We start from the raw sequence: 27,735 nt of genomic DNA on the forward strand, positions 1-27,735 counted from the left end.
AGTGTTGACCTCAACAAAGCAGTGAGATATTAAGCAACAACTGGCATTTATATAGTGTCTTTAACGTAGTCAAAATGGCCCAAGCTGCTTCGCAGGAGTATTATCAGAGAAAGTAAGTGTGACAAATTTGATGGTTGTCCTTCCACATTTGAAAGTAGACAGAGTTGAAACACATGCGAAATGTTGTACTTGGGTAACTTTGCTATCAGTTTTACCCCTCATCAGACATGAGCTGCTCCTGTGCCTCATTCGTGCATTTGTAAGAAGCAATGTGTTTGGTAAAACTCAAAACTGAGCTTTTGATCTCGGGATTTCCTCACATTTTCTGGGCTCCTTTAAAAAGACCATGCTAAGGATTGTGTGTAAAAGAACATTATGCACTTGATCACCAACCATAAAACATTTCCCACATTGCTAGCAATTGATGTGACCTCTCTTCAGCTGCTTGGTTCCCTTGTTTATTAAGCAAGTTCAAAGCTTTCCTGTACTGTCTACACATTCATAAGCATTGACTTTATAGCCTTAAATCAGTTACATGAATTTATTTTAAAGATTTGCAGAACACCTGGAGATAATTAGTTCAGTTTCTCCTAACATGTTGGATTTGTTCAATACCAACGTTTTTCTATTGCAAGACACACGTAAAGATTGTGTAAAAACAAGTAGCATTGACTCTCAGAAAAATAGCACGAGAAAAGATTTGTGCTAACACATTTTCAGAAATTTTTTCATAATGACATTTGCATGTCTAAGTATGCTTTCTTCACAACATTTTGACTGCTGTTTAAATGAAGTGCAGAAACATTTCTAACCATTTTCAAGAGAAGGCTTGTTGAAGGCCTTCAACATCTCTAGACCTGTTACTTGTGTAAATATCTGAATTTTTGCTGATCCTAAAATGAAGAATAGGAATCAAAATCAGAATATTATAGACAGGATGCTGATCATCATTCTTTAATTGGTGAGAAGCAAGCATTGTAGGCACAAGGTTAACTTCTGTTTCACGCAAGTTTTTTTCCAGTGGGTATAGTTCATAATTTGTAGCTACAAAAATCACATTATAGAGCACTGCAATTAAAAATTAATTCTACTGTTTAGAGTAATGCTGTTTTTACAAATTGTTAGTTGCATAATCATCTTTGTGGACCACAATTTCCATGCAGGTGAATCCCCACCATCAGTTTCTTCTGGAGCGTCTTCACCCTTATCTGCTGCTTCTGCACCTCCTTCCTTGGGCCAACCAAAATCAAGTAATGCGAACCAGGATCGGAAAGTACCACCACCTATTGGAACAGAAAGATCGGCTCGTATTAGGCAGACTGGGTCTATGACTCCACTTTCCACTATGATGGGTAGTAACCTGACAACTCCTGTTGGACAAGGAGGGATCTGGTCCTTTGGTGTCAGCAATAACTCAGGTGAGGAGTTATTAATTACAGTATGTTGAAAAGATCTGTGGGGAGTCTACTTGGCAGGGCTAAATCTTAAAGCTACAAACTCTTGTCGTTCTCTGAGAATGGGTTTCTCTTTCAGATGGTATATCTGGCTGGTCTCAAGGTGTGATGGGTGGTCACCTAATGCATCAATCTATATCGGACCCAGCTTCATTTTCACAACATCAGACATTGGAAAGAGATGATACTGGAATTGTGGCACCTTCAAACACATTCCATCAGCCAGTGCCAAGCAACTTCATGGATTATAACAAGGTTTGTGAAGATTACTTGATTTTTTTTTTTAAGCAGAGCATCAGGGAGCAGTAATTTGTGCATAACCAAAACATGAATGACATGGGGGGATATGAGGATATGTGGGGAAAAAGGCATTGAAGTGGATGATCAGCTATGATCATATTGAATGGCGGGCAGGCTCGATGGGCTGAACAGCCTACTGCTGCTCCTATGTACTGTGAGTGGTTGCATTTGTAATTGTATCACAATCAATTTGGCTTAAACTACTTGCAGGTTGAATTTTTTAAGTCCATTTTGGTAGGACTTGATGCCACAATGCAGTTATGCAAGTATTATGATATCAAGTATTGTAATTTTAAACCACTAATCGTATGTTTTTGTTCCAGTTTATTTTTTTCTGAACTTCATAGCCCATGCACTTGCAACAGTTTGGAGAAGTTGTGCATTGTTCACTGGGCGCCAACACTACTGTGGGAAACTTGACTTGTTCATAACTGATATTAGTGACATTTTTTGAAAATCAAGTTTACATATGGTTTATGTTGCCTTTGTCCCCAACTCTGCTTGCTGCAAGCTGCTATACTTAAGTACTGTTTACATTATAGAATAGCTAACCTTCAGTTGTTTACTCTTGACGTGTAAATAAGGAATTGGAGATCAAAACATAGCACTGTACCTTTTCAACAATAATTATGTGAGCATTTAAATAAGCATCTTTTTAATGTGAAACATCCCAAGGCACTTCACAGGGGACATAATCAGATAAAAATTGACTAATGTAGAGTATTAAGCTTGATAAGTTTGGTCAGAGGTGGGGTTTTAAGGAGTATCTTCAAGCAGTTTGAAAATGCTGTTTTAAATAACATTGGGGTGGCTTTTTCCCCCCAGGGGGCTCAAAGAAGTGGGGGTTGGGAGGGAGTGGTGAGGGAGACAAGGAAGTGATCGGAGATGGCCTTTGTGAATGATGGGAATAGGGAGACTTCGTGAGATGGCGAAGTGGAGGGCATGGTCATGAATATGCGGAGGAGAGTTTATTTGGAGGGAGAGGTAAGGAAGAACCGTGAACTGAGGAGAGAGCGCAAGGTGAGTTCAGATGGCATTTGAAATTGTCAAGTCTCTCGGTAGAGTGAATGAATGAGGAAAGCAGGACGATATCTTGGCGAAAAGCTTGGGTGGTGATAGAGAAAAAAGATTTTCAAGGAGAGTGTAACAAGGTGAGGTACTCTATGCAGAAGGTGTCAGGAGTAGAGGGACAGACAAAGGTGGAATTTGATGATAAGGGTCACAATGTCATCATGGCAGTTAGTGGAAGATATAGTCAGGTGGTAAGGCTTCAGTATTACCATCTGAGCCAAGTTTTCATCAAGGTGTTAATGCAATTATTATTAAATGGCCATGGGTGGCAAAAGCCTTGTTTGCAGGTGAACCAACATTTCTGGAGGGAACTGCGGACAGGAACAGTGACTGATCCATTGGCAGAGTCCATGGGACCAATAGTGGGAGGACTGAGTAGGAGGGATGGAATTTGCATGATTAGCTCCTAGCTTCATCCTCAAAATAATTTCATATCTCCAATTTCTCCACAGATAAGAATTTGTTCTAGATTTCCATTTCTGTTTTGTTTGCAATACCTTTATTGTTTTGCACTAAGGCTGGAATTTTACCTCTCACCCCACCCCAGAAGCCATTCCCATCACCTTCCCACCCCTGCTGCAATTTCACGGGGGTTGGGAGGGAGTGACAAACAGCCTGCCAGCCCCAGGCCAATTAAGGCCCTTAAGTGGCCAATTATTGGCCACTTAAGAGTCTCCTCCTGCCGCTACTGGGATGTTACCAGCGGTGGATAAGCACTTTGCCAGCTATGAAGGTCATCTAGTTAAACCTGGTGGCCTCCTTGTGTGCCTGGGGAGGGGGGGGAGAAGGGCAGGGGGACTTCTGATCAGGCACCCTGTGCCTGAGGGAGATCCCCACACCCCCATGACACAAGGCTTCCCCCCTGGAGCAGTCACCACCGCTCCCAGTGGTGCTGCTGGGACTGAAGAGCTGCCGGCCCACTAATTGGTCGGCATCTCTTGGAGGTGGGACTTACTGCCTCAGAGGGGCAGAAGTCCCGCCCAAGGCCGATTAAGGGCCTGGGCCAAGTAAAATCATGGCATGCCTTCCAGGCCCAGCGGAGGCAGGCTTGCCCCTGACGTTTTGGCCGGTGGGCGGGGCCTGAGCCCCAACATAAAATTGTAGCCGAAGAAAGCAAGCTATAAGTATTTGGAAGAAATTAATGGCTAAATTTTAATACAACTGAAAGAAGCTGCAAAACACCTTCTAATTTCTGAAATATACACAAATGGTTGAAGCTGATCCCACCAGCTCAATAAATTAAGTCTTATAGAAACATAGTTTTATAACATAGAAAGAAGCCATTCGGCTCATCGTTTCTGTGTTAGTCAAAAAAGAGCTATCCAGCCTAATCCAACCTTCCAGCTCTTGGTCTGTAGCCCTATAGGTTGTAACATCTCAAATGCATATCCAAGTGTTTTTTAAATGCGATGAGGGTTTTTGCCTCTACCACCCTTTCAGGCAGTGAGTTCCTGCTACTCAATTCCTCACTAATCCTTCTATCAGTTACTTTAATTCTGTGCTGCCTGGTTATTGACCTCTTGCTAATAGCATTAGGTCCATCCTATCTATTTTATTTCGACTCCCTCATAATTTTATACAACTCAATTAAATCTCCCCTTGGCCTCCTCTGTTCTGAAGAAAACAATGCTAACATATCCAATCTTTCCTAATAGCTAAAATTCTCCATTCCTGGTAGCATCATTGTAAATTTCCTCTGTACCCTCTCTAGTGTGATCACATCCTTCCTATAATGATCAGAACTGCACGCAGTATTCTAGCTGCGGTCTAACTATTGTTTTATGCAGTTCAAGCATAATCTCCCTGCTTTTATTCTCCAAGGCCTTGGCCAATAAAGCGAAGTATCCCATATACCTTCTTGACCACCTTTTCTACCTGTCTTACCTTCAGGAACCTGTGAACATGCACTCCAAATTCCCTCTGTTCCTCTATACTTATTTATTGTGTATTTGCTTGCCTTGTTTGTCCTTCCCAAATGCATTACCTCACGCTTCTCCAGATTGAATTCCATTTGCCGTTTTTCTGTCCCCCTTACCAGTCCATTGATATCTTTCTGCAGTCTGCAGCTTCCTTCCTCACTCTCTACCACACGGCCAATTTTTGTACCATCTGCAAACTTCTTAAGCATGGATCTTACATTTTAAGTCTAACTCATAGATATATATCATGAACATCATGGGACACAGTACTGTACCCTGTGGAACCCCACTGGAAACAGCTTCCAGTCACAAAGACACCCGCTGACCATAACCCCTTGCTTCCTGCCGTTAATCCCATGGATCCCATGAGCTTTTACCTCTCTGGCCGGTCTGCCATGTGGGACTATTCAAAAGCCTTACTAAAGTGCATGTAGACTACATCAAACACTGCCCTCATCGACCCTTGTTATTTCCTCAAATAATTCAATCACGTTAGTCAGACACAACTTTCCTTTACAAATCCGTTCTGACTGTTTTTGACTAATCCATGTCTTTCGAAATGATGAAAATATCCTGTCCCTCAGAATTTTTTCCCAATAATTTTCCCACCACCAAGGTTAGGCTAACTGGCCTGCCATTACTCAGTCTATCCCTTCCTCCCTCTTTAAATAACAATAACCATGATGACTCTGCCTGATGGTATCTTGATTTTCCAAACGTTCTGCTATTACCTCCTTAATAATGGATTCTAACATTTTCCCTATGACATATGTTCAGCAAATTGGCCCTGCTTTCTGTCTCCCCTCTTGAACAGAGCTGTTAAATTTGTGATTTTCCACTCTGCTGGGACCTTTCCAGAATCTAGGGAATTTTGGAAGATCAGAACCAATGCATCTATCTCTGAAGCCACTTCTTTTAAGACCCTAGGATGCAAGCCATCAGTTCCAGGGGACTTGTCAGCCTTTAGTTCTAATAGTTTTCCCAGTACCTTTTCCCAAGTGATTGTGATTGTTTTAAGTTTCTCCCTCCCTTTTACCTCTTGATTTTTAAGTATTCTTGTTTTTTTTTGTGTCTTCTACGGTGAAGACAGACACAAACTACCTGTTCAATGCTTCCGCCATTTCCTTGTTTCCCATTATTAATTCCCCAGTCTCGCCCTCTAAGGGACCAATGCTCACTTTAGTTACATAAGAACATAAGAACTAGGAGCAGGAGTAGGCAGTTCAGCCCCTCGAGCCTGCTCCACCATTCGATACAATCATGGATGATCTCATCTCTACCTCAGCTCCACTTTCCTACCCATTCTCCATAACCCTTCAACCCATTACTAATTAAAAATCTGTCTATGTCCCGGCATCCACCGCACTCTGGGGTAGTGAATTCCACAGACTCACGACCCTTTGAGAGAAGTAATTTCTCCGCTTCTCTGTTTTAAATTTGTTACCCCTTATCCTAAAACTATGACACCTCGTTCTAGATTGCCCCACCAGAGGAAGCATCCTCTCTACGTCTACTTTGTCAATCCCCTTAATCATCTTATATACCTCAATTAGATCTTCTCTCATTTTTCTAAACTCTAGAGAGTAAAGGCCTAAACTGCTCAATCTCTCTTCATAAGACAAGCCCCTCATCTCTGGAATCAATCTGGTGAGCCTCCTCTGAACTGCCTCCAAAGCAACGTCATCCCTCCTCAAGTAAGGGGACCGAAACTGTACACAATATTCCAGGTGCGGTCTCACTAATGCCTTGTACAGTTGCAGCAACACTTCCCTACTTTTATACTCTATTCCTTTAGCAATAAATGCCAAAATTCCATTTGTCTTCCTTATTACCTGCTGTACCTGCATACTAGTTTTCTGTGATTCATGCATGAGGACACCCAGATCCCTCTACACTGAAGCACTCTGAAGTTTCTCTCCATTTAGATAATTTGCCTTTCTATTCTTCCAACCAAAATGGAGAACCTCACACTTATCCACGTTAAACTCCATCTGCCAAATTTTGGCCCATTCGCCTAACTTATCCATATCCATTTGTAAATTTCTTTATTGCAACTTACTATGCCACCTTCTATCCCTGCATCCAAGTCATTAATATACATTGTAAATAGTTGGGGCCCGAGGACCGAACCCTGTGGCACCCCACTAGTTACATCGTGCCAACCAGAAAAGGACCCATTTATCCCGACTCTATGTTTTCTGTTGGTTATCCAAGCTAATAAATTGCCCCTAACCCCATGTGATCTTACCTTGTGTATTAACCGTTTGACCTTCTGGAAGTCCAGGTATACTACATCTACAGGACCCCATTATCCGCTTTACTTGTTACATCTTCGAAGAACTCTAGCAAATTAGTCAAACATGATTTACCTTTCATAAAACCATGCTGACTCTGATGGATTGCATTTTGACTTTCTAAATGGCCTGTTATTACATACTCCATAATGGATTCTAACAATTTCCCAACGACAGATGTTAAACTAACTGGTCTATAGTTTCCTACTTTCTGCCTCCCTCCCTTTTGAATAAGAGTATTATATTAGCATTTTTCCAATCCACTGGATCCTTGCCTGAATCCATGGAATTTTGGAATATTATAACCACTATCTCTGCTGCCACTTACTTTAAGACCCTAGGTTGTAGGCCATCAGGCCCTGGGGACTTGTCTGCCTTCAATCCCAATAGTTTGCTCAGTACTTTTTCACTAGTGGTGGTGATTGTGCGTTAGCGGTTCCCCGGCACCACTCCTGTAGCCAGGGAGGATTGGAAATGATGGTCAGAGCTTCCGCTATTTTTTCCCCCTTATTTCCCTTAGCATGAGATACATTTCACCTGGACTTTCTGATCTATCCACTTTCAAGGATGCTAAACAACTTGATATTCCCTCCCTCACGATGTTTATCCCATCCGATATTGCACCCTCCTCCTCAACTACAATGTCTGCTTCGTCCTTTTATTTGTGAGAACAGACAAAATTATTCATTAATAACCATACCCACGTCTTCTGCCTCCACATGTTACCTTTTTGGTCTCTAATTGGCCCTACTCTGATTACCTTCCTGCTCTTTATGAATTTGTAAAATATCTTTGGGTTTTCCTTGATTTTATTTGTCAATATTTTTTCATGCCCTCTCTTTTTGCTTTTGTAATTTCCTTTTTAATTTCACCCCTGCACTTTCTATACTCATTTCAGCTTTCTGCAGTATTGAGGTTTTGGCATCCTACATAAGCTTTCTTTTTTTCCTTATCCTACTCTGTATGCTGTTTGACATCCAAAGGGGTCTAGACTTTGAGTCCCACCCTTTTTCTTTGTGGGAACATTATTTGTTCCGAACCCTCCTTATCTCCTCCTTGAATGTCTCCCATTGCTCTGACACTGGTTTACCTTCAAATAGCTGTTTTTAATCCACTTTTGCCAAATCACATCTCCACTTGGTAAAATTGGCCTTTCCCCAAATTAAAACTTACTCTTGGTCTATTTTTATCCTTTTCCATAACTATTCTAAAATCTAACTGAATTATGATAACTACCACTAAAATGCTCTCTCGTCCATTGATACCCCTTCCACCTGCCCAGATTTATTTCCTAAAACGAAGTCCAGAACTGCTCCCTCTCTTGAGCTTGCTATGTATTGGCTAAAATAATTCTCCTGAATATGTTAAGAATTTTGAGCCCTTTCACTCTGAATTTATTTTAGTTAATATTAGGGTAGATGAAATCCCTTATAATTACCCCTTTATTTCTGTACTTCTCAGCAATTTGCCTACATATTTGCTGTTCGAATCTCCCTTTGTTTTGGGGGTCTTTAGTATGCTCCCAGCAGTGTGACTGCCTTTTATTTTTGTTCCTCAGTTCAACCGTTTGGCCTCATTTGATGCTTCTAGCGTCACACCCCTCCTTATCATTGTTTCGTTAACCAATATTGCCACCCCAACTTTTTTTTATCACGTTTGAAAACCCTGTAACCAGAAATGTTGAGCTGCTATTCCTGCCCTCTTACGTGATGTTTCAGTAATAGCTATGATGTCAGACTTCCAAGTGTCGATCTGTGCCCTTAGCTGATCTGCCTTATTCACTAGACACCTTGCATTGAAGCATATATCACTAATCACTGAATAACTCCTTTGTTGCCTATTTTCTAGCCTTTGTTTCTTTGACCTTCAATAATGGCTTACTAATCTTTTGTCTATTTTTAGCTTTGCTTCTCTTCCTTCTGAATCTATGCTGAGGTTTCCATCCCCTTGCTAAAGTAGTTTAAACTCTTCCCAACAGCACTAGCAAATTGCCCTACCAAGATATTGGGCCTGGCCCTGTCGAAGTGCAATCCACCCGGTTTGTACAGCTCCCACTTCCCTCAAAACCTGTCCTAATGCCCCCAGGAATCTCCCTCCTGCACTATCTCTCCAGCTGCATTTTCCTCCCATTTCTGTACACACTAGCATCTGGCAGCAGGAGTAATCTGGAGGTTACAACCAATGAGGTCCTACCTTTTCTTTACATTTCTTTACTAGTTCCCTGAAATCTGCATGCAGGACCTCATCCCTCTTTCTGCCTATGTCATTGGTAGCATATGGACCATAACTTCTGGCTGTTCATCCACTCTTCACCCCCCGGTCCAATGTTCTGCAGCTGCTCAGTGACATCCTGGAGTCATGTCTGCGGCTGCAGAAATGCCTGTGTTCTCCGAACTATTGAATCTTCCATCACTATTTCTTTAGTGACCTTCCTCCTCCTCTTCACCTCGCCCAATATAGTTGAGCTGCCCATGTTAACATGGACTTGGTTCTGGCTGTATTTCTCTGAGGAGCCATCGCCGTTAGTGTACAGAGAGCGAGATGCGCTCCGGGGACCCTTGCGCTACCTATCTGGCCCTGATTGTTCTGGCGGACACACGTTTCCTCTCCCTGCAAACCCTTAAGCTGCAGCGTGACCACCTAGACATGTTCTATCCATGTAGCGCTCAGCCTCATGGATGTACTGCAGGGACACCAGCTGCTTCTCAAGCTCAGAAACCCAGAGCTCGACCTCCTCCAACTTATGACACTTCCAGTAAATGTGGTTGTTCAGGACATGAGAAGTGTCCTGGAGTTCACACATGAAACAGGATGCGAATTTCCTGGGACTGAAGTGCCTTGCCATGCCTGTATTTATTAGATTACTAACGAAACTAAACTTAACAGAAATAAACTAAAGACTTAAAAAGAAACTCACCAGCTACTCACCATTCAGCACCTTCCCTTGTGCTGACGTCACTTAAGGTTTTTTTAAACCTTGATCCCTGATGCTCGAGCTCTGCCCTGAACACCTTCAGATCTGCTCTCCAATTGGCGCCTACTCCTAGGACCTTGCTTTTTATCCTCTCTGGCTGCTCCACCACCAAAGTCCTTCAGGTCCATGCTCTTTTTCTCTGGGCTCTCCAGTTAAGTCTTGTTATTCTTGAGCTGCAGTCTCATTTCCTGTCATGTGATGGCTGCTTATTTGCATGTTAAGGATAGTTTATCAGCAATTATACAATATACATGGAGTTTAAGAACTATGAGCTGGATTGTGTAGTCTGTCTTGTATTGGTTGAGGTTTTGCATTCCACGTTTGTGTACTGAACTGATGCAGCCTAAGTAGATCATGATGCCAGCTTCAGCTATGGGAGCTAATTCCCTCTAGTGCTGGCATTAGTTTTAGGCTGCAATTGCTGACAACACAGCCACTAGGTGGCGTTGGATTTGCACATGCGCAAATGCAGGCTCTTCAACCGGAATGTCAGTGTCTGCGACATTCAGGCAGCTCCCAGGATTAAAGATGGCGCTGTTCAATTTATCACAGGAAATGCTTATGGCTAGATCGTTATAGCAAACAAACCTTGTATTAAGTTGAGTGGAAGCCCAGTAATATGCTACTATGTAGTTATAGGATACTAACTGTAATCCTCAGATCCCTATTGGCCGCTCCCCCCCTCAGCCGCTCACTCCAGACCTCGCTGCTTCCACCCCCCCACTTCCCTGGCTGATTGTTCCCCACTCGTGCCACCCTGCTCTCCTGCCTCTCGCTCCCCACTTCCCTGCACCCCTCCAGCCACTAGCTCGAGGCAGCACCGTTTCCCTCCTCTCGCCCACTTGCTCCCATGTTTCATCAGTCTCCATGCGCCAACCGAAGAAGCAAGGCGGGCCGCAAGAGGTGACTGGCGACGGAGGAGCGAGTGGCCGAGAGGAGGGAAGCAGCGCAGCCTGCAGCCAGCGGTTGGGGGTGGCAGGGGGCGAGCGCCGGAGAGCAGGGTGGCGCGAAGTGAGGAACAATCGGGCATGGGAGAGGGGAGGAAGCGTTGAGGCCTGGAGCGAGTTGACGAGGGGGAGAGCTCAAGCTGAGTTGGGGGGCTGGATACCCAATGACACTTTATCGCGCATGCGCAAAGATGGACCAGGCGCGGTGACGTGATGACATTGGTGCTGCACGATGACTTCATCCCGCGCACGCGCCACTTAGTCCTGGCAAGTTGTAGCTGTGCATGTGCGCAGCTTGGCGCACTCTGGCGTCAGCGGGCCGCTGCGTTGTCAGCAATCACTTTGTTAGTTTTAAGTTGCACTTCTACATAACAGCAGCTGGCTGCTACTAATGTTGCTTCAAACTTAAGTTGGTTAAGTGAAAAAGATTTTTGGACTCCAATCGTGAGGTTTTAGTTCCTTGTTATGGTCAAGTGAGGAGGGGTCGAAGGGCTTCCCTCTTTTCCCCCTCGTTTGACCACAATAGGTTTAATTTTTAGTGAATGTACTGGCCAATTCAGTAAGTGTTTGGTTCTTGTTATGATCATAGCAAGTAAGCAATCGGACAGATTTTCTTGAGTTTAACAAAGAGGTTAAGTTTATTGTACCTAAGCCGAACTAATAAAATAAAAACGTGTCAACTTTCACTCACATGCACACACTCTAGAGGTTTACACGCTCACAAATAGGTTACAGAGTGCAGAAAGGTAGATTGGTTGAGTTAACATAAAAATAAGTATACAGTCTGTGACGTTTGGTGATTTCAGCTGTCTTCTAGCTGAATTCAATGGTCCTGAGGCTTTTAGTTTGAAGAGGTAGATGACAAGCTTGGTGAGTCCCTTTGGAGATAGCGATGTGGATGATTTCCTCCAACGGGGTTTCTAATTGTAGCCGGAGTATGCAAAGGTGATCAGTCAACAAGTAGGATTTTGAAAGCTTTCAGGCTGGAATGGAGAGAGAGGGCTCCCCACTTAGGGTCTGCTCATGTCAGAGTCCAGTTGCTTCTCCTCTACTGCAGAGAATAACACCAACTTAAAACCATAGATGGGGAGGGGCTTGTCACATAACAGTCACTCAAGGATTCAAAATAGCAGATAGCAGTATTTCTCTGCTTGCTGAAAGAACAGATAGTTGCTTTAAACTTCCTGGGTCTTGGTTCTTGTTGGGATATTGGCAGACATTTCGTCTCCTTCCTCGCAAGCATTACAGTGTTCGATACAGTGTTGCAAATTAGGTGATCATCTTAAGCTGAAAGGATGACTTTGCTGGCAGCTTGTTTTTTTAAAATGTCTTGTTTAAAAAAACAAAATAAATTCAGGTCTCCAGTCAGTGGATTAAAGAAAATTATCACTCAACAAAACACATCGGCATATCACCTTCCCACCACGTGAAATAAAATGTGACAACTGGAACATTTCATTGAGGCCACAAATTTTTTTAAAAACTGTATATATTCGCGTACACACACACACACGTGTACATACACACAAGCACTCATCAGGCTCACTATCATAGCCATAATCTTGTTTGTTATCCGGGATTGGGCACAAGCACAATTGGGGTACTCCAACTGCTTGGACTGGGCTCCATCAGCTTGTGCTCCAGCATACACTGAATTTCCTCGTGTATTTCTGCAATATCTTCCTTTTCCAGTTTCTCTATATAAATGAACCCAACCCTGGATTCAAACTTGTTCATTTTGTGATGATCATCCAGTGCTTTTTGTACATGGTTTTTCCTGTGCTCCACCAGGCCAACTTGCAGAGCACTTTGCAAACCAATTGTCACCGAGTAAAACAGTGACTTCATTTGTGTGGATTAGCTGTCCTGGCATAAATGCAAGTGAGCCAAATGGCACCATAACATCAGAAGACACTTTCTCAGGCAAAGTTTTAAGCCTGCCTTGAAGTGCTTCATAGTTATTTTGTACTTTAACCTAGTGCTGGATTTTTTCCCTTGCAGCTTGAGACCACCGATCAGTTTCATCCTGCACCTCTTCCTCTTCCAGCTCATCCAGCCTGGCCCATAATTCCTCCTTTTGGTCTTGGGGTTTTCCTTTGGCTTATGAGCTTTTTTGTGTCCCTTCAGAATTTAAATCTTTAATTTCTAGGTCTTCAGTCTGAATTTCCTCCCTTTCCTGGGACCTAGGTGATGGGGGTTTTGTTTATGGGAGGGTTCTCTCCTACATCCACATCATGTAGTGTTAGGGTTGTGCACCCTGGTTTGTCCCTACCGATCCCTTTAAATGCTATAAGCAGCCTTGTTAGGTCTCCTCTCTGTCCTCCATTTAAATAGGAGAGTATGGTGTCTAATTTCTCTAACATTTCAGCGTTAGCTAATCGAACGGTAGGGGGTCCGATTTGGGAATCCTCCAGGCTTTCCTCTAACTCGTTCTCATGGTCCCTTTCACCCTCCTCTTTCCTGACAGACCTGTGCTTATTTGTCCCCTTCCTGGCTGTGCTACCATTTTAACATATTGATGTGAGACAGCCTTTGCTTTTTCCTACAATCTGGGGTGTCAATTATATAATTCACCTGGCTAATTCTCTTTATTACTTTGTACGGGCCACTGAACTGGGCTTTCAGTGGTTCTCCCTGTATTGGCAATGGCACTAACACATGGTCTCCTGGCTGAAATGTTCTGGCCTTGGCCTGCCTGCCTTTTCATAGCTGTCTGGGAGATTTTTAGGTATTCCTGAGCCACCGCACAGGCTCTCGTGAGTCGTTCTCAGAACATAGAGATGTAATCTAACAGGGAAGATTTGTCCATGGGTCCCAAAAACCTCTCCTTGATTAGGTTTCGAGGACCTCTCACCTCGTGTCCATAAACTAATTAAAAGGGACTAAAGCCAGTGGATTCATTGGGTGAGGCACCGGTAGCAAACAGAAGAAATCCCAGCCCTTTGTCACAGTCATGGGGTTACTCTTAGCAGTATACTCTGATCATTGTCTTTAAGGGTCTGGTGGTATTGCTCCAAAGCCCCTTGTGACTGTGGGTGGTAGGGTGAGGACTGTGGCTGGGTTATGCCCAGATTACCCATGATCTTTTGAAAAATACTGGACATAAATTTGTGCCCTGATCCAACTGGATCTCAGCAGCAAGCCCATATTGGGATAAGAATTGGGTTAGTTGCTCCACCACTACCTTGGCAGAGATAGTTCTTAGAGGGATGGCTTCTGGAAATCGGGTAGCCACATCCATAATGGTGAAAAGATACTGGTATCCCCCTTTTGTTTTTGGCAGGGGCCCTACATAATCTACTCGAACTCTGCTGAATGCTTCCCCAAAAGCCAGTATGGGAATTAGGGGTGCAGCTTTTATTGCAGGTTGAGGTTTCCCCACAACCTAGCACGTGTGGTAAGTCTTGCAGAACTCCACCACAGCCTTGTGGAGTTGTGGCCAGTGAAAATGCTGTCTGATGCGGGCTTGGGGTTTTCTGATACTGACATGTCCAGCCATTGGAATCTTATGGACTGTTCTCCATAATTCCTTACGGTGCCTTGGCAGCAGCACTATCTGGTGAACCACTGTCCACTCCTTCATCTGCAGGTCTGTGAGGAGGTCTCCACTTTCTCATCACATCATCCTTTACATAGTAGCACTCTGGAACTCCCTCCGTTTCAGCTTCAGTTTGGGCAATCTGAGCTAACTTTTTTAACCCTGGGTTGGCTTGCTAAGCCTCGACCGAGGAAGACCTGTTTAACCCATCTTCTGGGTCCTCTAACTTCCCAAAGAAAGTTTCAGATAGCCAAACAGGAGGGTCATCAGTCTGTAGTGCCAGTTCAGTCTCCTCTGAGGAGCTTGTTTGGCCATGGATCACCACACAATCAGGAAAAATGTCAGGAACCTTTTCCTGTAACTGCTCTGTCTCCCTGATCTCTTTCGGCCACTCTTAAAAACTACTGGGGAAGCTACCACCTTTGCCCCTGCTAGTTCATTATCCAGGAGCAGGTTGACACCATCCACAGGTAAACAAGGTCGCGCTCCAGGTGCACACAATATAAGGTATGGGAATATACTTTCTTCCGATACCGTTTACTAGCGCACTGACATTCAGTCATGCCTTTTCCCAGCAGAAGGGATTGGGTGGTCCCTGTATCCCGAAGTATGACTGTGGGTTTACTCGCTTCACTTAAGGGGTATGGGGTCACTTTTTCTCTGAACACAAAATCCTGGTAACTCTCGGATTTTAAGTTTTCCCGCACTCTCAACGGTATGTTTACAGGGTTCTACTGCCGTAGTTAAAGCCTGGTCTGCTGTGTTTTCCATCAGGGCCCCTTTTCCTGCACTGGTCTGGTGTACCCTGACTAAACCTATGGGTTTTCCCCATAACTTTCAGCAGTCAGCGCGAAGGTGACCTGCCTTGTTACAGTGGAAACCTACAGGCTTCTAGGTGTCACTCCTGTTCTAAGCACCTTTTCTGGCCTGAGGAGGGCCTCCTGTGTTTCCAGCTCTTCCTTCTCGCTCATGGCTGTTTATCCTCCTGTCACTCTCCCACCTTCTATCCTTTTCAGGTTTTTGGAGGTGACTAGGAAAGGGTTTCCCTTGGGGCAAGATGTTGTGAATAAGTGTATAATCATCAGCCAGGATTGCTGCCTGCCTGGTTCTTGAAACCTTTTGTTCCTCCACATGGTTTCCTATGGAAAAGGGTAGCGGATCTTTGAACTCCTTTAGGAGGATCACCTTTCTGAGGTTTTCATAGGTGGAGTCTATCTTAAGTGCCCGTATCCATCGGTCGAAAGTGAGTTGTTTAACCCATTCAAACTCGATGCAAGTTTGTTCCGGCTGCTTCCGGAAAGTTCAGAACTTTTGGTGGTACGCCTCCGGTATTAGCTCAGGATAGCATTTTATTAATCTCGTAATCTGATGAACTCTCATCAGGCAACAGTGAATAAACCTTGTGGGCTTTTCCTGTTCGTTTGCTTTGCAATATCCGTGTCCAGCTGTCCACTGGCCACGTCAACTGTTTTGCAAGCTTTTCAAAAGAGATGAAAAATGCTTCCACATCCCCCTCATTGAACTTTAGTATCAACTAGGAGAACTTTTAAGAGCTCAGCACCCAGTCCTGAGCTAGGGGTAACTCCCTCATTAGCAGTGCCTTCACTGAGTACATTGGGTCATCCCCTATTCAGTTTGAGCTGCCTTAACTCCTTTTGGAAAGCTCTTTTTCCCTTTCCTCCCTTTTTCTCTTTCCTGAAATTCCTTCTCCTCGCTCTGGAATTCTAATTCTAGTCTCCTGTGTTGTATTTGTATCTTAGCTAATGTTACTTTGTTTCAGATTCTATGCCTGTCTCTGGTTCTTCAGTGTCAATTTTAAAATGGTTGGTCACAAGTTTTAGGATTTCGGGTTTCCTAGCTTTTGGACGGATAGTAATCACTAACTGCCCAGCTACATTCCACAACTCTTCAACAGATAAGGCTCTTAACCTGGCCCAAGTTATTTCACTCTGTTCTAGGAAGGTACCAGCCTCAAATGTGGTCATTTTAGTACTCTAGCACTGAAAACCACAAGAAAACCTGTATTGAAGTTTTTAAATTATTGCTAGGGATCAATTTGGTTTCTCTCTTCCAGTTTCCTGTTGTCTTTGGGTTTGATCCCAGATGTGAGCCCCCAAATTTCTGTTAGTCAAATGAGGTGGTGTTGAAGGGCTTCCCTCTTTTTTTTTTTACCCCTCCTTGTTTGACCACAACAGGTTTAATTCTTTCTCAAAGTGGATGTACTGGACAACTCAGTAGATGTGTGTTTGGTTCTTATGATCATAGCAAGTAAGTAATCAGACAGCTTTTCTTGAGTAAACAAAGAAAGAGGTTAACTTTATTGTACCTAAACTAAACTAATAAAATAATAAACAACGTGCCAACTTTCACTCATGCTACAGGTTTACACACACCCTAATAGGTTAGAGTGCGGAAAGGTAGATCGGTTGAGTTAGAGTCCATTTTTTTAAAAAGCGTACAGTCTGTGAAGTTTGGTGATACAGCTGGGGTCTCTTTGGAGATAGCGATGCGGATGAGTTCCTCCAATGGGATTTTTGATTGTAGCCAGAGTATGCAAAGGTCAACAAGCAGAATTTGAAAGCTTTCAAGCTAGAGAGAGTGAGGAACCCCCACTTGGGGTCCGATCATGTCAGAGTCCCATTGCTTCTCCTCTGCTGCAAAGAGAAACACCAGCTTAAAGCCACAGATGGGGAGGGGCTTGTCACATAACAGTCACTCGGATTCAAAACAGCAGTTAGCATTTCTCTGCTTGTTGAAAGAACAGATAGTTCCTTTAAACTTCCTGGATCTTGGCTCTTGTTGGAATATTAGCTTTCACTTAGCTTTACATATTGTGTCTCTCCTCACAAGCATTTCACCAAAGAGAAGGACTTGGTGGATGATGAGCCTAGGGAAGGGAGTGCAGATAGTCTCAGTCATCTCATTATCAAAAAGGAGGAGGTGTTGGGTGTCTTGCAAAGCATTAAGGTAGATAAGTCCCCAGGGCCTGATGGGATCTACCCTAGAATACTGAGGGAGGCAAGGGAAGAAATTGCTGGGGCCTTGACAGAAATCTTTGCATCCTCATTGGCTACAGGTGAGGTCCCAGAGGACTGGAGAATAGCCAATGTTGTGCCTTTGTTTAAGAAGGGTGGTAAGGATAATCCAGGAAATTATAGGCCGGTGAGCCTTATGTCAGTGGTAGGGAAATTATTAGAGAGGATTATTCGGGACAGGATTTACTCCCATTTGGAAACAAACGAACTTATTAGCGAGAGACAGCATGGTTTTATGAAGGGGAGGTTGTGTCTTACTAATTTGATTGAGTTTTTTGAGGAAGTGACGACGATGATTGATGAAGGAAGGGCAGTGGATGTTATCTATATGGACTTCAGTAAAGCCTTTGACAAGGTCCCTCATGGCAGACTGGTACAAAAGGTGAAGTCACACGGGATCAGAGGTGAGCTGGCAAGATGGATACAGAACTGGCTCGGTCATAGAAGACAGGGTATCAGTGGATGGGTGTTTTTCTGAATGGAGGGATGTGACTAGTGGTGTTCCGCAGGGATCAGTGCTGGGACCTTTGCTGTTTGTAGTATCTATAAATGATTTGGAGGATAATGTAGCTGGTCTGATTAGTAAGTTTGCGGATGACACAAAGGTTGGTGGAGTTGCGGATAATGATGAGGATTGTCAGAGGATACAGCAGGATATAGATCGGTTGGAGACTTGGGCGGAGAAATGGCAGATGGAGTTTAATCCGGACAAATGTGAGGTAATGCATTTTGGAAGGTCTAATGCAGGTGGGAGGTATACAGTAAATGGCAGAACCCTTAGGAGTATTGACAGGTCCACTGGTCACTGAGAGTGGCAACGCAGGTGGATAAGGTAGTCAAGAAGGCATACGGCATGCTTGCCTTTATCGGTCGGGGCATAGAGTATAAAAATAGGCAAGCCATGTTGCAGCTGATCAGAACCTTAGTTAGGCCACACTTAGAATATTGCGTGCATTTCTGGTCGTCACACTACCAGAAGGACGTGGAGGCCTTGGAGAGGGTACAGAAGAGGTTTACCAGGATGTTGCCTGGTCTGGAGGGCATTAGCTATGAGGAAACTCAGATTGTTTTCACTGGAACGACGGAGGTGGAGGGGCGACATGATAGAGGTTTACAAAGTTATGAGCGGCATGGACAGAGTGGATAGTCAGAAGCTTTTTCCCAGGGTGGAAGAGTCAGTTACTAGGGGACATCGGTTTAAGGTGCGAGGGGCAAAGTTTAGAGAGTATGTGCGAGGCAAGTTTTTTACACAGAGGGTGGTGAGTGCCTGGAACTTGCTGCCAGGGGAGGTGGTGGAAGCAGATACGATAGCGACGTTTAAGTGACATCTTGACAAATACATGAATAGGAAAGGAGTAGAGGGATATGGGCCCCGGAAGTGCAGAAGGTGTTAGTTTCGGCAGGCATCAAGATCGGCGCAGGCTTGGAGGGCCGAATGGCCTGTTCCTGTGCTGTAGTTCTTTTTGTTCTTTGATACGGTATTGCAAATTAGGTGATCATCTTAAGTTGAAAAGGTGATTTTGCTGGAAGCTTGTCTTTTTAAAATGTCTTTTAAAAATTCAATAAATTCAGATCTCCAGTCAGTGGATTAAAGAAACTTATCACTCAACAAAACACATTGGTGAAACATCCTTTTGATTTCATCCTGGACCTTCCTTCGTTGTCACATTTAACAAAGTTCGGAATAGCATCCAGCTGTTGTGGGAAGCCTGGGTTGTCTATTTTTCACGCTCTGGCTAGTCATTTACTTGTAAAGGTTTAATGCCACGCCAACCTGTCATTCTTTTACCATTGTTCTCATAAAGAATTCATCAAGTGATTTGCCTGAGAGCTTTGTGTATCTTTTAAAGATCTGAGAAGGTTGGCTACTTAGGTTACCCTGTATAAAATGATACCTTATTCAGAAGCGCTTGAGTCCTATATACGGCTTTAAGCTTATATCCAAGTTGATGGTGTGCTGTGGAGGAAGTGCTGAGTTGTCATGTGTGTGTTACCCTTTGGGTGAAATGTTCAATCATGACTCCATCTGCCTGCCCCATTAATTCAAGTGAATGCTGCAGTTCTCATCATTTTATTTTTGATGGTATCAGTTAACGTCATCCATCACATTGCTGTTTGAGAGATGTTGGCACCAATTGGCTACCACATTTGCACACCTAAGTCATTGTGTTCCAAAAACATCTAATTTTGTGAATTCAACATGTTTGGAGGGAATCAGTGAATGCCAATATACAGCTATACCTGAACAACACCTTAGCTTGGGGTGCTAAGTGACGTAACATTTATGCCAAGCAATGACCATCTCCAAAAAGCGAGAACCTAATCACCTCCCCTTGACATTCAATTCATTCCCATTGCTGAATTACCAATCATCAATGTCCTGGGAGTCAATATTGACTGGAAACTAAACTCAACCAGCCATTTAATTTCAAAGGTTACTAGAACAGAACAGGGTCTGGGTATTCTGTGAGTGTCCCACCTTCTGACTCCAAGGCCTTACCATCACCTACAAAGCACAAGCCAGAGTATGAGAAAATACACCCCATTTGCCTGGATAGGTATGCCTGGAACAACACTTGAACACCATCCAGATCAGGCAGTACACTTGATCGCCACTTCGTCCACTAAAATAAACATCTGCCCTCTCCACCACCAGTAGACTGTGGCTGGAGTGTGCACTATCTATAGGATGCACTGCAGCAACTCGCCAGGGCTTCGTTGGCAGCATCTCCCAAAAGCTAATGCCTACAACCGATACAGACAGCAGGTACTGGATCAAAATGCTACTAACATCATTGTGGGCGTTCCTTCACTGCATGGACTATCACAGTTAAAGGAAAGCCTACCATTACTTTCTATGGGCAGTTAGGGATGGGCAATAAATGCTGGCCCTGCCAGCATGCCCACGTCCCAAGAGTGAATAAAAAGAAATAGGCTGTATGCCTGAAACAAAATCTTTCATTGGAGTTCCTTCTTAACAGACTTGTGTTTTTCCAACATTATCTGATATTTGTTCAAGTTCAAGGATTTGTTTGCAGGGTTTTTTTAATTTTATGAATTGTTATCAGGTAGTTCAGTTTAAGTTTCCATTGCAAAAGTGCAAGTATTGAAATTTATGGAAGGTTGAAATCAAATAGATTGTCAGTTGTGATAGCATTCTTTCAACTGTAACATTCAAGTTTGTGCTTAAGCAATAGACTACCACCTTGCAACTCTGCAAGAATGACAGTCGTCCAAACTAGCAGGTTTTAAGCATCACAAGGAAGCTGGGATTCTTCAACCATTTAGAGTAATTTAGTCAGTTGTTATGACCAGCTGAGAAAGGTGTTATGGGGTCTTTTTGCTGCCTTCACCTGGTCTTATTGTAACCAGGTTTAATTTTAAACTCACTGTTTTGAGCTCCCCCTTTGTGAATTCTTGTTCGCAGCTTTCCAATTATAAGGCAAAGAAATGAGCACACCAGGTTTTCTTTAGGTTTAAAGAAGAAAAGTGAAATTTATTAAACCTTAAACTCTAATACGGTTAATGCCTACGGATATACTACGCACCCACCCTAGCATGCACACGTGATACACATGCAAATAGGGACAGAAAAGAGCAGAAGAAAAACAAAATGGAGAGGTTTGAGGCAGTCTCTAAAGGGGGTTTCTTCTATTTCTGTGTTTCCAGCTCGCCATAGACTCCTTGATTGTAAACAGCTCTTACTTTTCGTTGGGGCCCAGTTTTCTTAAACCTTGTTCACTGTAGGAGACATTTCTCTCTTGGGGTTCATATGTCTTCAATGGTTTCCAAAGCTAGTGAAGGCGGGATGACAGCAGACAGGAGAGAGGTCTTCTCAGTCCAGCAGAAAAGTCCCTTCTCTTCAAAAACTCTCAATTCAAAACTCTGCAACAGCCAGTTAGTCATGCGACTAAACACTGGTCTGACCACATCTCTGTTTGTGGATTCTGCTATCTTAGCGGTCAACCTGGAATACTAGCTCCTCCACCTTCAATGTCTGGTAATCAAAAGTCCATTGTTGGTTGAATGTGTCAGGGCATGGTCCTTTGTCCCTTGTTCCAACACTGTCTGTTACTATGCAAATGTCTTTCTAGTCAGGGGCTTGCAGTTTTAATGTTCATGTGGTGAAATAATGTGTGCCTCAGTCTTGGCAGGTGGGGGGGCTTGCCTAACAGTGCAGAATCTACCTTTCTTACATATTTGGTTCCAAACACCTTTGGATATTGTTTTCTTATCACTTGATCATTTCATAGCCGAGAAGCTTGAAACATGCAAAACTTCTTGGATTGTATAATTAAACCAGTACCTTGTGTGTCCTGAGGCGGATAGCAACAGCTACCTTTGTGGCCCTCGATGGAATATATTTTCTTGCGCAGGAGCATCCAAAACTCCCACTGTTGTCAGAAGGTGATTAGATCAATTAGGAATGTCTTAAACTGGTGGTCTCAAGACAGATGTTCTATGCAGAATTACTTCTGAAAATACAGTATTACACTGACCTATTTCCTACTTTAGATGGGGTGACTGATTCTAATGCTGTGGATGCAGCCTATGCCTTTTGATGCATTGATGAACTTGAACTTTGAACAGCATGGTTACCCTGTTTTTTAAAAATAAATTAATAAGTAATGAGTAAGACTTCTTTCTACTTTGAAAGCTCATTATTTACTATTTTCTTTGTGCTTGGAATCCATGAACTTTTTACTTTAATAATTACCTTCCCCTACTATATCTACTGGTTTAATAGGGCACTGCAGTTGATTATTTTTGCTTCAAATAGGTTTATTCCTTTGCTTCAATTACAATACATGTGTTTCCTTGCCAAAGACCAAGCATGCAGCACATATCATTTTCTTGGGAATAAATGTTGACATTTTATATAGAAGAAAAACCATGTTTAGCTTAGGTTATGTATTTAGTTTACCCAAAGTTGGTGAGTACCAAGTATCTGTTTGCTAACTGGGCAATGGTTGAGTTGTCATGCATCAATAAAGCAAAGGCTCCATCTTCTTCACCTATCCAACTTCTGTGTACAAATAAGTAAACTGTTAGCTAGATGGGGAAACAACCATTGGAAAGCTGCCCTTGAAATGATAAATAATCTTAATTAAATCTGTTGTAAAATCAGAAAAGAAACCTGTGGCTATTTCCTGAATCCTGGAACTATTTTATTTCCTTTTTAGCAGGGCTTGCCGCTTTCCATGTATGGGAATGCTATGATTCCTCCACATCCGCAGTTGGCTGATGGCCCAGGGGCTCCTCTTTTTAATGGACTTCACGCTACAGACCCTGCCTGGAATCCTATGATAAAGGTTGTCACAAACTCTTCTGAGAATGCTGACCCCCAACAGGTGAGAATAGAAAACAACTTTGAGCTTTATTAACGTGGGGTTTAGATCTTTGTAAATACATAAACAGGATTACGTTGCATAAATAAAATTGCTTAAAAAAAAGTATGTAACCAGCATTGCGCATCAGGTTTCTGTTCTGAAGTACCTAAAGTTGTCACTGACACCCACATTTCACCACCTCCAATCACCAACCCACAGCACCAAGACTGCCATGGCCAAAGTTATGAATGGTATCCCGTATGACTGAATCTGGAGCTTGCTGTGCCTTCTCCTTGGCCATCCTGTTGCCTTGACATTGTTGACTACTCAATTTCCCTTGTCCTCATTGGGTTCACTGTACACTTGTGGTTCCAGTCAGTTCCTGCAACCCAAATGTTTTTTCCCCTTGTGTCACACAGTCACCTCTGGTGTGTCTTGGCTCCATCCTTGAACTTCATCTATGTACCCTGCATACTATCCCTCAGCAACATCATCTGCAAGCACAGGGTCATTTTCCATATGTACTCTGATCACATCCTACCCTTATCACTTTGCACCCCCCGCCCCCCCCCCAATATTCAAAAGTTGTTGACTTGCCTGGCATCTGTCTAGTTTCTGGGTGAGTTGAAATTTTCTTGTGACTTAGTAAAACTTAAGCAACTGTTGAAATAGCATACTTTTAATGAAAAGTCTGATTTGCACCATATACAGTGATGCATCTTTAGCCAGTGGGTATCCGTTCTCATGTATGCACAATTTGTTTATAATCATGGGACCAAGATAAGTTTATTTTTCCCTTTAACAGTATTGTGGCAACAACATTGGCTTACATAACTTAACTGATGCTCTGAATAATGTGTGTAGCAATGAGCATTCATGAAGTGGTAATGTTGGGTTGCTTAGATGACGGAAATAAGAACAAAGCAAACAAAAGTTTTTTAAAAAACCATTCTGATCAGTGGCAGAAAAGGCAACAATTTAACTGACTCAATAAAAGCTCCAGATTGTGAATTAAGCACTCAACTATCCTTGTCTATACTGGATTGTCTTCTCTTATTCCCTCTTCCCAAAGTTAGAGCCTTCAGATCTTAATGTTGGAACGTGTTTGTAGGGATTAATGTTCTATAGTATAGGAATAAAAAAATGCTGGAGATACTCAGCAGGTCTGGCAGCATCTGTGGAGAGAGGAACAGTTGACATTTCAGGTCGATGACCTCTACATCTGGGAGACTAAATGCAGATTGGGTGACTGCTTTTCAGAATGCCTCTGTTCAATTTGCAGGTATGACCCTGAGCTTCCAGTCGCCTGTCGTTTTAATTCACAACCCCACTCCCATTCTGACCTCTGTCCTCGGCCTCCTACACTGTTCCAATGAAGCTCAACATAAGCTCGGAATAGCACCTCATCTTTCAATTAGGCACTTTATAGCCTTCTGAACTCAACATTAGTCCACCAATTTCAGATCAAAACCTCTGCCCTCATTTTTGGGATTTTTTTTTGTTTTTGGATGGTAGCTGTTAATGAATTCTGCATTTTCCCATTCACATCTCCTTTAGGTGCATCTTTTGTTTGTTTGCTTGTTCTATTACCACCCCAATTTTTCCTTGCACCATCATCTCTTAATTTTTCCTGTGTTCCACACAATCACAGACCTTTCCTGTTGTTTTCCTCCCCTCCTGTCTTTTCTTAAGAACATAAGAAATAGGAGCAGGAATAGGCCATTCGGCCCCTCAAGCCTGCCTGGCCATTCAGTAAGATCATGGCTGATCTGCCCCAGACCTCAACTCCTCTTTCATGCCAGCTCCTAATAGCCCTCAACTCTCCAATATTTCAAAACTCTGTCTACCTCCTCTTTAAATACTTCGTGATTTCCTGCCTCTGTACTTGCTTTAAACCTGTTAACTCTCTAACTTTTTCTAGTTCTGATCAAAGGTCATCAACCTGAAATGTTAACTCTGTTTCTGTCTCCACAGATGCTGCCAGACCTGCTGTTTTTTTCAGCATTTGTTTGTTTTTATTTCAGATTTCCAGCATCCACAGTATTTTGCTTTTGTATTAGTGTTCTTTGATAGGATTACATATGCAATAAATAAACATTCAGTCTTAATGAACTTTTGCAGGTGTGGCCTGGAACCTGGGCACCACATATTGGTAACGTGCATCTGAACCATGTCAACTAAAGGACGCAAGCATGCCCACAAATTCCTGATGTGTCTTTCTGAGATTGAAACTAGATTGATCTGGGAAGAAATTAACAGGACAAAACTTTTCTGATGTGCCTAACTGAAATTCTGTGTGGGCTGTTACGCATGAACTTAATTGATTTACCACTGTCTATGAACAAAGTGATCACCTGCATAGCAGGTTCGGTTCTCTGGTTAGTTTAGCCATTTTGACTTAAGACTTGGGACAAACTATTCTTGTGCTGCTGGCTAAACAGTACTGTAAACTGCTTGTATGCAGCCGAGGACTAGATAATTATGTGAATTAATCCAGATGTTTTAGAGTGGTAAATACATGTATAATTGTTTACATACTAAAAAGGGTTAAAACAAGAGTAAATTTCATGTCGTATAGTGGCTCTACTTTATGTAGCCTGTATTAATGTGAAATATTTACCTTAATATTCAATAAAAATGAACAGTACCTCATTTTTAGTGTCTTTATTGCTGGTGGTTAATTATTTGGGTTATTAAAAATATAACTTGTATTTTGGGATGCAAGTTATAAATGCAGCTTAATGTTTCTGATCGTTTACTCTTTTGTTAAAAACATTCTGGTTGAATATCTTTGTGTAGCTGCAAATACCTCCATTTAATTTGTGTTTTCTCTTTTTGGTATATGCCAAAATTTGGCAAATCAGAAGATTTTATCAAACTATGTTAGATTATGGCCTGTAGGCATGAGATTATTTTATGACTATTTTGTCTTCATATTCAGGTCACTGGTATTTCTGAAAACATACCATTGATTATTTGCATTCAATTAAAATCATAGGATAAATTAATCCATAATATGGTTAGAGCCCTGACTGCTCTTATTTAAAAGCCCACTTATCCATCTCTTCCACGATGGGTTTCTGTGAGGGTAAGACCACTATTGATCATTGGAGCAGACAGATCACCTAATTTCTCATTCACATTTTACATAGAAGCAAGATTATCTGGAAGGATTATTCTTCATGATACAGTACCATGAGCAAGGTAAACTAATCACTGGGAAATCAGACCTTTGCCCACTTTTTATTTTTAAAAATACTATATTCTGGAACTATGATATGGTGTTTCGTCCACTTGCATTTCTATAACTAGCTGATTCTGGCAGTTACCGCTACTATTCTCTTGATGCCAAGCCAGTTGTTCTTCCAGTGAGTTCGAATTTTGTTAATATGTTCCAGAAAGTACTTTTTTCTTAGATTTTTATATATATCTTTGTACAAAATCTTGGTTGAAATATTTAAATCTTCAAGAATTCATTTTCTGTAACAGATGGTCAGAACGCTGTCTACTATTTGTGGCCTGCAAGTTTCATCAAATGTTATGAGGAAGCATAAAAAGGTATTTGATACTCAGTTGTAAGGCCAGAATGACAGATATAAAATCTTCTGTGAACAGTGGGATTGTTACTTTTGGCTATTTGCATCAAGGAAAAAAATCAGAATAGTGCATCAGTTCAAAGTCTGAACTGGCACCAGAATAGTTTTTGGCCAAATGTGTACATCAGATTTAAGTACAGTGTGGGAGAGTCTTTTTTGTCAATTTCTTACCTTCCAGCCTTTGGGGATGAGCAGTATTACACAGTGAGCCATTTTTATGGATATTCTCAATGCTGTGGATGCAGTGTTGGGAGGAAAATATTAATGTATTTCCCAATTTTAACTTACCTAATAGCCTCATTCTGGGTGAATGGAATAAACATAATGCAAGGATGAATCTGGAATCTCTGAAAATCAACACATCAGAGGTAGCAGACATTGAGATCAACAAGAGTGATATCGGTAACAATTTAAGCACAGCATGATTTATATTTCTCACTAGTTCCCCAGATCCTCTGTAGTAGAGGGAAAAGCAGGATGTGCGTACTCCATGAGTCTGAAGAATTTGCTGACCTTCCAATCCAATCTTAGGAGGTAAGTAAAATGAGTTTTCTCAGACTGCATTCTAATCTTTCTGCAAATTTTAGCGTGTCAAATAATGTAGCTTTAATTCCCTCATAATTTTACAGCTTTTGGGAAGTCCTGTGTCAGATTGGATTTCCTAATTGGCCACTTACTGAGCAAACGCTCTGTGACATTGGGTGGACCAGCTACAAAGTTTTGCTTAATATCAAAGTTGAGCTGACAAAAACAGTTTGCATTTTATAAAATGTCTTTAACCTAAAAATACTCCGATGCATTTTTTACTTGGAGATGGGTAAATGGATGCTGAATACTAAAAGGGAGTGGGGAGGGGGCGCAGGCAGTGGGCAATGAACAAGCTCTGGGGAAAAAAATAGGGCTTTGAGAAGTGGAGAGTGAAGTGGAAAAGCGGAATGGTTAGGAAGGAAGTTGTGAGATTGGAGTCATTACAGCTGAAGGCTCTAACACCAATGGTGGGGTGGGGAGACATGAGGGACGTGACATGTTCAAAAGACCAAAGATGAATCCTGGAAGGTGTGGGAGACATGAGGTTACAGGTGAATGAGAGAAGGATTAAAATGAGGATGAAAAAGGTTAATTTAATACATTTGGGAGGGAGTCAGCCAAAGCAGATCAAAAAGGGTGGATTGGTGAGTGAGACTTAAGGCTACATTTTGTTTCCCTGTCACCGCTCCCAGCGGCAGGTGAAAAAAATGGCGACCTGCATGCACGGGCCGTGCGCCACGGCGATGTAG

At 42.5% G+C, this 27,735-nt stretch overlaps 1 protein-coding gene and 1 long non-coding RNA gene across 9 annotated transcripts in view; one reads left to right on the forward strand and one right to left on the reverse strand.

The window, feature by feature from the left end:
* ankhd1 (ankyrin repeat and KH domain containing 1) overlaps positions 1-25,514 on the forward strand; it is a 226,674-nt gene extending 201,160 nt beyond the window's left edge. For 6 of the 8 annotated variants that reach the window (XM_068043555.1, XM_068043560.1, XM_068043559.1 and 3 more), the window contains 4 exons: positions 1,164-1,418; positions 1,534-1,709; positions 22,716-22,883; positions 24,984-25,514. In XM_068043555.1, the coding sequence (XP_067899656.1) occupies positions 1,164-1,418; positions 1,534-1,709; positions 22,716-22,883; positions 24,984-25,043 (659 nt within the window). In that variant the 3' untranslated portion in view covers positions 25,044-25,514. The remainder of the gene's footprint in view (positions 1-1,163; positions 1,419-1,533; positions 1,710-22,715; positions 22,884-24,983) is intronic. The other 2 variants (XM_068043558.1, XM_068043563.1) reach the window with 1 other exon arrangement.
* LOC137375904 (uncharacterized) overlaps positions 944-27,735 on the reverse strand; it is a 50,038-nt gene continuing 23,246 nt past the window's right edge. The window contains exon 3 of the long non-coding RNA XR_010976088.1: positions 944-1,283. This is a non-coding gene — a long non-coding RNA (uncharacterized lncRNA). The remainder of the gene's footprint in view (positions 1,284-27,735) is intronic.

This window comes from Heterodontus francisci, chromosome 12 (assembly GCF_036365525.1).
Source record: "Heterodontus francisci isolate sHetFra1 chromosome 12, sHetFra1.hap1, whole genome shotgun sequence".
NCBI lineage: Eukaryota > Metazoa > Chordata > Chondrichthyes > Heterodontiformes > Heterodontidae > Heterodontus > Heterodontus francisci.